An 11,392-nucleotide genomic window follows, 5' to 3' on the forward strand; every position below is an offset into this window, starting at 1 on the left:
CACAGCACTTAGTAAATGCTTTATCTGTTTCTCTATCATCTAACTAGCTAGCTAGTTATACCATCCTATGAAAGAAACAACTAATTATTAGGGAAGTTAGATGACTTGTCCAAGTTCATATAGTTAGTAAATGAAACATCTAGACTCAAACCTAAGTCCAAGTCAAGCCATAATACCATAATTCATAATACTGAATTGTAAAAATTATTAATAGAAGAGTCATTTTATTACTTTGTGGTTTAGCAACATTCATTAAGTAGGCTAATAAAGTGTTACCCAGTACAAGACCTTTGGGGATTTGCTTTAATGAATGGCAAAAATTATCTGTAATTGTTATATTTAATTATCTGTATATGAATATAGGAATGAAAATATGAGAAAGGATTAGTCATGATTCTGCAAAAGATTTACTATAATAGAACACATCTCCACAATCATAATTGAAAGAAAAGTGCAAAAATCCCACTATGTTGATTTTTTATTGATTGAAAAAAAGCAATTGACCAAGTAGAGCAAACTGAAGGCTCAAAGATTCTCCCCCAACAAGTAATTTCTCATATGCAGGGTATTCCACAAATCCTGGAGCACTTTTAAGTTGTCGAAGTTTAAAAGTGCACCAAGATTTTCAGGACAATCTGCCTATTTTAGGATCACACAAAATTCCTTAAAAAGAAAAAATGCAACCACAGAGATAACTGTTCAGTGATAGCTTATTAATATCAAGCGGGGCTCAGAACAAGGTGCTGTATATTCACCAAAGAGGAATTTATCACTGACAAGCAAAGTATTCTGCAGAGTCCAAATAGAATTAGGATTCCCTGTAAAGTGATGACATCCTCCAAATACTCCTTTGTGCAGAAGACACTATGCTGATTGCAAGAGACCCTACGATATTACATAGTCTCATCAGTGAGATCTGTGACTGCTGAAAGAGCTTAACAATCCATAAAGGAAAAACCAAATGGACAGAAACAAAACAAAACAAAACACCAATCTACACTATATTTGCAATTGACTGAGAAATAGATTCAGCTGGTTGGTATATCCATACATTGGTGGACAGAGAAATATACTCAGAGTCAGAAGTATCAGAGTTCAAGAACTGCTCCTATATGACTCCAGGCAAGTCACTTATTATATCTAGTTGACACAGGCATCCTGGATATGGGTAAAGCACTCACACACTAGAACCGGAAATGGACAATGAATAAACTGGACTCAGAACTAAATAGATAGTAGAAGAGCCAGCTTGATCACCCTAGGAGAAGTGTATAGTGTTTCCAATGATACTAATCTACTCCTTGATAGAAAAACCCATCTTTGTAACATCAGTGTTCTGGTGATGGCTGGGGACTGTGCTAGGTGATAGGAATAGAAAGACAAAATTGAAACAGTCCTTGTCCTCAAAGAGTTTATATTCAATTAGGGAGACTGCATATATGTGTATGAATACACACACACACATATATACATATATATGTGTGTGTGTGTATATATATGTATCTAGAGAGAGGGAGATACACATGTAGACACTAAATATAAGATAATTTAGAGGAGAGGCATTCATTTCCCACTAGCAGGGAGGGATTAGGAAAGTGAGAGAAATTATTATGCTATGATATTAATAAATAATTATTCATTTGTGATTCACCCTTTTCCTCCTATTTTGGTTAAGACCCAACCCCTAAAAAGGTCAGTCTCTGAAGGGCATAGCTGAGTGAAGAGATTACTCCTACCCCCCAAGGCACATGCTCCTTAACTAAATTGAGCTGATCTCCACCCTACCCAACTGGGAAACTTAATTTCTGTTTAGAGTATAAATAGAATCCAGTCCGGGCAAGCCTTTACCTCTGGTTGGAACCCCCTGTCCTTGATCTCCCTCCGTTTAGAATTGAAGGCAACCCAGGTCATGAAGGAGAAAACTAGCTAGAGAGGTCCAGATGAAAATGGGCTCCTCTGCTCAAATGCCAAGAGACTGCTGAGTTTCATGATCAAGACATGTTCTGATCAAGAGGAGCTGAAGAACTTTCGGCCCACCTCCTCATTAAATGTCCACCACTCAGGGTTTAATTTTACTTGTCAGGGGAGTTCCCTTTCAGAAGGAATTTACAGGCTTTTCAGGGTCTCCCTTGGTGTCTTTGGTTAAGTAGGAAAAACCACTGATTATTAATGTATTGATTATTAGCTAGCCTAATTAAGAAATTGATTATTGATTACCTGGAAACTGTTTCTCAGGGGTTTTATTTGTCACAAAAGGCTTCATGTAGATGGAGGAATATGGGCTGTTTTAAAGGAAATTCTAAAACATTACTGATGTAATGGGGTTAACAGAAAAACCTAAGACCCAAGTTCTAATTCAGATATTAGCTCTAAAAGGGAGTTAGACCCCAGTTAATGGATAACTTATGTTAGGTTCTCTTACCCATAGTTATCAACATCCATAATGCACCACAACAGGTCAGGTCAAAATAACAATAAAGGAAAAAGACAACCTATAGAAATTCTACTGAAAAATGATTATATTTTGAAAATAGCCATGGGAATCAGAAAGAGACATGCACAGAAAAGGCCAAATTTGTCCCCAGATTCACCTTATGATGTGTAAACCCCCAAAACACACCTCCACTGAAAAAGGTACCCACCTGGGGGTTGACTTAGGACCCTAGGAACTCCAAATTAGGATAAGCACTAGGCCTGGAATTAGGAAGACCTGAATTCAAATTTGTCTTCAGATATTTATTAGCTATGTGACCCTGGACTTGATCTTTTTCTGCCTCAGTTTCTTCAACTGTAAAGTGGAAAGAATAATAGCATCTATCTTCCCAAGGTTGTTAAGATAATTTTTATAAAATGCTCACCATAGAGCCTGGCATGTAGTGGGAACTTAATAAATGTTTGTTTCCTTCCTTCTTCACCTCTATCTTTTGGAGTTAGTAGTTTCCTTCTAAGATCAACTCAACGGACCAGTTTCTCCATGAAACCTTTTCTGATGTCCCCAGAAGCTAATAGTTTCCCTCCCTTCCTCCCTCTAAAATTGCCTTGTTTTAATTTTGTATAGACTTATTAAACCATATACTGTCTTCTCTGAGAGAAGGCAAGCTCCTGCAGGCTAAAGATTCTTTTCTTTGAATCTTTAATGCCTAGCACAAAGTAAGTGCATAATAAATGACTTAGAATATTATTCAGTGACTACTTAATGAATGCCAAGCACTGTGCTAGGTGCTGGGAATATAAGTCCAAAGAATAAAACAACCTCTACTCTCAAGAAGCTCACATTCTAATGGGTACACAAGTACACATAAAAATGCATGCAGCATAAATAGAAAATTAACAAATACAAATACAGCAGCTAGGTGGCACAGTGGATAGCATGCTAAATTTGGGGTTAAGAAGATCTGAGTTCAAATATGACCTCAAACACTGGCTGTGTGACCCTGGGCAATTCATTTAAACTCTCAGCCTCCATTTCCTCTTCTATAAAATGGGGAATGATAACAGCACCTACTTGCCAGGATTGTTGGAATGATAAAATGAGAAAATATTTGTAAGGTACATTGTAAGAGCAATATAGAGATTATTATGTTTAAGATTATGATTATTGCACAGAAAAGTGTACTCCCAGGTAGTTTGGGAGGGAGGGAAGTAACAGCAGAGATCAAGAAATGACTCATATGGTACCTGAACTCCACCTTAAAGGAAGAGGGACTCTAAGGCAGAGGTCAAAAGGAATTGCATTCTAAGCATGTGGGATGGCCCACCCAAAAGCACAGCAGAAGATGGGGAGGTATGCAAAGAGAAGAGAGAAAGCCAGTTTGGCTAGTTTGTAGTGTGAGAAAGTAAAGGAATGCCCAAAGAAGTGGACCAAGATAGGTTGAAGCCAGATTTTGTAGGGCTTTAAAAGCTGAATAAAGAAGTTTCTATTTTACCCTAGGAGCAATAGGAAACCATGGATGTTAATTGATTCAACTCCTGGAGGAGTCACATGGTCAGATCAGAGATTAAGGAAATCACTTTGACAGCAGAGTAGGATGGACTGGGATGGGAAGAGATTTGAGGCAGGGAGACCAAGTAGTAGGGTGTTTCATTCATCTGAACAGGAGGTGACAAGGGCCTGAACTAAGGTGGTAGCTATGTGAGTGGAAGGAAAGGGTCAGATTTGAGAGACATTGTAAAGGTAGAAATGACAAGATCTGGCAACTGATTGCAAATGTGGGGTGAAGGGGAATGAGGAGTATAGGATAATACTGAGCTTATGAACATTGGAGACTGGGAGAATGGTGGTACCTTCAACAGAAATAGAGAAGTTTGGAAGGGGGAGAGTTCATGGGAAAAGATAATGATAAAGATAATTTGTTTTTGGATATGTCGATAGATTGAAATGTATTCTAGGAAAAGGAGGCAGACTGGTCATAATAGGCTTTTGTTTGGGTGTGTTGGTGCCCATGATATGTTAAAAGACCTAGAAGGAGTCCAGCACTTGACATTATTGGTCCATGAAAAGATCTATGAAAGAACATGGGCTCTTTCTCCTCGGATCCGGTGGCGGAGTTTCGTATCTTCGATCATGGCAAAAATCAAGGCCAGGGATCTTCGTGGGAAGAAGAAGGAGGAGCTACTTAAACAGTTAGATGATTTAAAGGTGGAACTTTCCCAGTTGAGAGTGGCTAAGGTCACTGGAGGAGCTGCATCCAAGCTATCTAAGATCCGAGTTGTCAGAAAATCTATTGCCCGAGTCCTGACTGTCATCAACCAGACACAGAAAGAGAACCTCAGGAAATTCTATAAGGGCAAGAAATACAAGCCCCTGGACCTTCGGCCCAAGAAGACCCGTGCCATGCGCCGCAGGCTTAATAAGCATGAGGAAAGCCTGAAGACCAAAAAACAGCAGAGGAAGGAACGCCTGTACCCTCTTCGGAAATTTGCTGTTAAGGCATAATTTGTAGAAGTGCTAAAATAAAAAGACAAATTGTTATAAAAAAAAAAAAAAGAAAGAACATGGATTGTATAGGCTGAGATCTGCATAGGTGGCCATCATCAGTGATGGAGGAAGTACTCAATCAATGACATTATGGGCTGAAATATATGTGTAATAGTGTATCCTGTTTAGATAACATTGAAATTCTGAAGGGCAAAAACAGAGCCACTCAAATATAACTGCTGAAGCTTTTTCAGGGATAAAGGAAATATACCACACCTTAAAAAGTGTATGAGGCTGGAATAGCTGAACTGAGGATTAAAAGGTCTGAGGGAAAATGAACCTGCCCCAAGGCAATGCCTTTAGCACTTTTGTCCCCAGTCACTCTTTGTCCCTAGTCATTCTTTACCCCCAATCACTCTTTGTCCCCAATCACTTGGGGGTGGGGGTGGGGCAGCTAGGTGGCTCAGTGGAGAAAGCGCTGGCCCAGGAGTCAGGAGGACCTGAGTTTAAATCTCACCTCAAACACTTACTAGCTGTGTGACCCTGGGCAAGTCACTTAACCCCAATTACCTTAAAACATCGGGGCCATCTCCAGTCATCCCAATTTATATCTTGCCACTGGATCAGATTGCTCTGGAGGAGAGAGTGAGGCTGGTGACCTTGCACAATCCAATTCACTGCAAATCATGACATCACCCCAATGTCATGATCCTCTTTGAGAATGAAAGACAAACATACATATGTACCTGCCCCAGTCACTCGTTTGAGTGAAATCCCAACAAGAATCTGGGCAATGTCAGCTCACAGCTATAAGTAAGGGAAGGGTCCCTTACTGAGGGGATTTGCTCTGAATAAGAAAGAATCACCCAATAGGAGAGTCTAGAACCCACCTACCTCCTGCCTAGAGGTGACAAACCTCAGGGATGAGGCCTTGAGGGAGTCAAAGGGGAAAGATTCTGTAAGCCCTAGGTTAATGTTGGTTGCCCTTTTTTTTTTTTTGGTGGGGCCATGGGGGTTAAGTGACTTGCCCAGGGTCACAGAGCTAGGAAGTGTCAAGTGTCTGAGGGTGGATTTGAACTCAGGTCCTCCTGAATCCAGGGCCGGTGCTTTATCCACTGCGCCACCTAGCTGCTCTGGTTGCCCTTTCCCCTTAAAAGAGCTGAGCCAGCAACTGTAGCTATTCAAGGCTGCAGCTGACCATCGTCCCGGGACTCCATCTAGCAGAAATGCTATGTCCTATGAAGAGCCTAGTGTCTTGGCACTCAGCCTGGGTAGCTGCGGGCCAGCAGAAGGGCAATTTGCCAGGCTTACTTATCCCTGTCCAGCAGAAGAGCAACCCTCCTGACCCAGACTGGCAGCAGCTGCACAGAATCACAGAGCAACCTGCCTAGATCAGCTGGGCAGGTGAACCAAGTGAGGAGCCAGCCACCTCTGCACCTCCGTGATATGCTTGACTTGGCCTTGTAGAAGATTGACCTATCCAGCTGAGACATCCAGGTCCTTCTAGGAACTAACCCAGGGGAGGATCCAGCCTAGCTGTGCAGCAGAGGGACTCATCCGTCACTGGCACCACACCCCACTTTGTGAACTTTGTTAAGACCCTCTGGAAAAAGAAAGGAAGTCGAGGTCCTTCATTTCTGGAGCCATGAAGCTTGGCCGTGTGTATTTCATGAATATATGTCTCACTTTGTTGTTGTTGTTGTTCCATTGTAGCTGATTCTCTGTGACTCCATTTGGGGTTTTCTTGGCAAAGACACTGGAGTGGTTGCCATTTCCTTCTCCAGCTCATTTTACAGATGAGGGAACTAAGTCAAACAGGGTTAGATAACTTGCTCAGGGTCATATAGCTAGTAAGTGTCTCAGGCTGGATTTGAACTCTGATCTTCCTGACTCTAGGCCTAGCACTTTATCTACTGCCCACCTTGCTGTTTGTATGGCTCACTACCATTGTACTATAAGTTTATGACCACTTTGCCTCCCATAGACTCTATGTTTCATTATGGAAGAGTATACCCCAGGATTGGGGGGAAATCCTTTGTAATTACTATTCTGACTATGCCATTTTAGTCAATGCCTTTGCTAAGAAGTGAGTCTACTTGCTTAATGTTATGGTGAAACACCCTGGTGGGAACTCAGGAGCTACAATGTTGGGAGGTAGCCAACCCCAAAATGAGCCCTAGAACCCTAACAATAGCAGCAACCTCCCCTCTGTGGATCCACCCTGCCAGTGGAGTTTGGGTAGGTGAGCCCAGAGGACTAGCCACATATGAAATTGGATATTTTTAAAGTGCTCTAACTCCTAAGTAAGTTCAATAGAATACCCCCATAATCTTGTTTACATTATCGGTTTGTCTTAATCAATCAGTTAGCGTTTATTCTTATACCATGCTAGGAACTATAGGGAATATAAGAGAAATATGAGACCTGGTCCCTTTGTTTATTGATAATTTTAACATAAAATGTGCCTAGCCCTGTTTCAATATATCTTCAATATCGAACAATAATAATAACAATTAATAATAGTACTTTTTCTCTAAGAGATCACCTATAATATAGTGGATGCCCAAGATTCCTTCGGGTATAACATGGGAAACAAAAGGAAACCACCCAGGTAACTTCCATTTTCACATGACCCAGAACTGACCCAGTGACATTTTCCCAAGATGGATGAATATTTTATTTTCTTGTATGAACTGAGTAAAAAATAAAATGTCACTTTATAGAAATAAGACCCTTCATAGGCATGATCTCATTTTATCCTCATTGCAAACCTTTATTCATGAAATCTAAATTAATGAGGCATAATTAAGTACAGGCAGTCCCTGACATATGAATATTTATTTTGGGAAGAATCCTTAACTCAGAGTGCAGATTGAAACTTACTTTATTTGGACGTGATCAATGTAGGGAATTTATTTTGCTTGACTATACACATTTGTTACAAAAAAGAAAGAAAAAAAAAAGGAAGGGCCTTCCAATCAGCCCCTGACCTACTGTTCTCACTGCTCTGTCTCTGCATTTCACTTCCCTTTCCAGTCTGGGCCATCACTAGCCCTTGATGTCAGCACCTTCTTTTACCGTCTTCTGGCTGAGTCACCAGAACCCCTACCCAGTCCATTCCTCCCCCAGTCCCAGAGTTTAGCAAGACTTATCAAAGGATTTAGAGAAGTTTAGCCTCAGAGGCCCAGTGTTTTAGGCATTCCTGGGGCTAACTATTTCAGCTCAGGAATAGGTCAAGTCAACTTGTGAATGGGCTGATTTGGTAACCTAACCACAACTTTGTTTCTATGGGGAAATGCATTGGTGTTCCATAGAGCTGACTTCAAAGAACTCTTGAAACACACCCAGGGCTAAACTGTGAACTGTGTTTGCTTAGACACCTTGTTGTTTGCTTAGTACCTAGGGTACCTTTGTAATTCCTTACCTCTAGTAGGGACTTTTGTAGTGGAGCTTCGGGAAAATTTCTGTTTTCTTTTACCCCTCCTGTCAGTTGGAGGATTACACATGTTTCTTCCGGGTTTAGGCTTATACAAACTGGAACTGAAATTCTTCCCAATGCTGATACCTAAACTAATTAGGCTTCTTAACACCAGAGGCAACTGGGATTCTTTGGCAGAGGGCAACATAAGGCTTTAAAGCGACTTTTCGTAAACCTGCGATCACCTTTGTTTACAAAATTGCTGAGAGCTAGAATCACCCCAAAGTCCAAGGAGACTGTCTAAAATTCATCAGGTCTTTTATAGATGACATGAAAATACCACCCTGATTCTTGGAATCTTTTTTTTGTTTTTGTTGTTTTTTTGTGGGGCAATGAGGGTTAAGTGACTTGCCCAGGGTTACACAGCTAGTGTCAAGTGTCTGAGGCCAGATTTGAACTCAGGTCCTCCTGAATCCAGGGCCGGTGCTTTATCCACTGCGCCTCCTAGCCGCCCCTGATTCTTGGAATCTTGAAGGGAATTTATTGCAGTGTGCTATCCTAGATTTCTTAGTGAGAACATTTTGTCCAAAATAGGGGAGGTAAGGCCCACCAGTCGGTAATGGCCTTTCAAATACTTTTGCTTTATGTTTTCAAGGAAGCCCATGTTGAGAGAGACCCTTTTCTGATGGGAAAATGGAGCTACATGGCTGCAATCTCAATAATTACCACTAGATGGAGTTCATTTGTAATCCCTTTTGTGTATCTTTCAAAATATTGGAAATGGAAGATGTGGGGGGGAACCAACTTGTTCAAAAAAATTGGAGCTGGCATCAGAGGTGAGCTTACAAATTGACAAAAAAGGTGGTGTGACTGGAGGGACGCCGGAAAAGTACAGGCAGTGGGGTCTAGTGGATCTCTATTCCAATCCTGGCTCTGACATTTATTTCTTATGTAATTTTTGATCAGTGCTTCTCAAAGTGTGGTCCAGAGACCCCCAGGGGTCTCCAGGACCCTTTTGGGTGATCCATGTGGTCAAAACTGTTTTCATAATGATATTAAGGCATTTTAATTTCTAATGCAATAAACATTGGTTTTTTTGTGGGGTTTTTTGGTGAGGCAATTGGGGTTAAGTGACTTGCCCAGGGTCACACAGCTAGTAAGTGTTAAGTGTCTGAGGCCGGATTTGAACTCAGGTACTCCTGACACCAGGGCCGGTGCTCTATCCACTGCGCCATCTAGCTGCCCCTGCAAAAAACATTGATAAGCTATAACCCACATGAACAAAAGCCCTTTGGGGGATCCTTAATAATTTTTTTTGTTTGTTTTTGGTTTTTGTTTGTTTGTTTTGTTTTGTTTTTGTTTTGCGGGGCAACTGGGGTTAAGTGACTTGCCCAGGGTCACCCAGCTAGTAAGTGTCAAGTGTCTGAGGCCAAATCTGAACTCAGGTCCTCCTGAATCCAAGGGCTGGTGCTTTATCCACTGCGCGACCCAGCTGCCCCCCTTGATAATTTTTTCTTTTCTTTTTTTTTTTTTCTGGGCAATGGGGGTTAAGTGACTTGCCCAGGGTCACACAGCTAGTAAGTCAAGTGTCTGAGGCCGGATTTGAACTCAGGTACTCCTGAATCCAAGGCCGGTGCTTTATCCACTGCGCCACCTAGCCGCCCCCCTTAATAATTTTTTAAAGAGTTTCAAGGGGTCTTGAGGGCAAAAAATTTAAGAACCATTACCTTAGGGAAATCATTTTACTTCCTTAGACCTGTTTCCTCATCTGCATCAGAGGTGTCAAACGCTTCAGCCCACCACACTTTCAAGTGCAACCTGAACCAGATTAAAATATAATGGGGAGGGAGCAGCTAGGTGGCGCAGTGGATAGAGCACCGGCCCTGGAGTCAGGAGTACCTGAGTTCAAATCCGGCCTCAGAAACTTAACATTTACTAGCTGTGTGACCCTGGGCAAGTCACTTAACCCCAATTGCCTCACTAAAAAAAAAAATGTAATGGGGAGGGGGCAGCTAGGTGTTGCAGTGGATAGAGGACCAGCCCTGGATTCAGGAGGACCTGAGTTCAAATCCAGCCTCAGACACTTAACACTAGCTATGTGACCCCAGGCAAGTCACTTAACCCCAATTGCCTCACCCCCAAAAAATGTAATGGGGAAATTCTTAACAAAATAAAATTTTTTTAAAACTAGAAAATATAGATAATATTCCATTTTAAAACCAAGTCAATATGCAGCCCTCAGGGATCCTTATGGCTTAGTGCCCCCACCCCCCATTCCTATATGAATTTGACATCACTGGATTAGGTGACCTCTCAGTTACCTTCTAGTTCTAAATCTATGATTTATTTATCAATCATCAAGCATGTATTAAGTACTTACCACATACAAGAAAGGTGCTGGGGATAGAGACAAAATGAAACAGGCTTTGTCCTCAAGGAACTTAGATTCTACTTCTATTATGATTTTTTAAAATAAAGAGTAAGAAATTGGAGAGTCATTCCTTTAGGGAGAGCAATTCCTCAAGAAATATCTTCTTTTTTGTTTTTGTTTTGTTTTTTTACGCCACCTAGCTGTCCCAGGAAATATCTTCTTTAAAAGCAAATGCCTTTCAGAGATGTAACCTATGAAATACCTAAATTCAGTATGAATTTATCAAACTACTTTCCTCTGAAACAGAAGAGGCAGGGCATGAGGAAAGGCAGTCTGGCATGGTGAATAGAAATCTGGGATGGAGTGAAGGAGATCTGCATTGAAATCCCACCTCTGACACTTACTAGCTATGTGACTCAGGGCAAGCCACTTGTCTAAGCTTCAGTTTCTTCATCTATAAAATGGGAAGAATAATGCCCATAGCAGCTGCCTCACATCTTGGGTTTAGTTTCAAATGAGATAATGTATATAAAATGCTTTGCAACCTTTAAAGTGGTATTTATAAATCAATCAATCAAAGTGGTACATACTTTTGATATGACACTAGATACATATGGGAAAAAGGGAGGTTGCTGAAAGGAATAGAAAGAGAGGGCAAGGAGACATCCTATCTGCTTTGTGATTT

General features: G+C 41.2%; 1 protein-coding gene across 1 annotated transcript; it reads left to right on the forward strand.

Annotated features, from left to right (window-relative positions):
- The first annotated feature begins 4,547 nt into the window (after positions 1-4,547).
- LOC122749888 (60S ribosomal protein L35) lies at positions 4,548-4,954 on the forward strand. The gene has a single exon (XM_043996459.1). It carries the CDS (start codon positions 4,565-4,567, stop codon positions 4,934-4,936), a length of 372 nt encoding a protein of 123 aa, XP_043852394.1. The 5' UTR covers positions 4,548-4,564; the 3' UTR covers positions 4,937-4,954.
- Positions 4,955-11,392: the final 6,438 nt, after the last annotated feature.

Source organism: Dromiciops gliroides, chromosome 3, assembly GCF_019393635.1.
Source record: "Dromiciops gliroides isolate mDroGli1 chromosome 3, mDroGli1.pri, whole genome shotgun sequence".
In the NCBI taxonomy this organism is placed as follows: domain Eukaryota; kingdom Metazoa; phylum Chordata; class Mammalia; order Microbiotheria; family Microbiotheriidae; genus Dromiciops; species Dromiciops gliroides.

Excerpts from the sequence above, each read along its gene's own strand:
- LOC122749888 (XM_043996459.1), top strand. The coding sequence starts at position 4,565 with ATGGCAAAAATCAAGGCCAGGGATCTTCGTGGGAAGAAGAAGGAGGAG.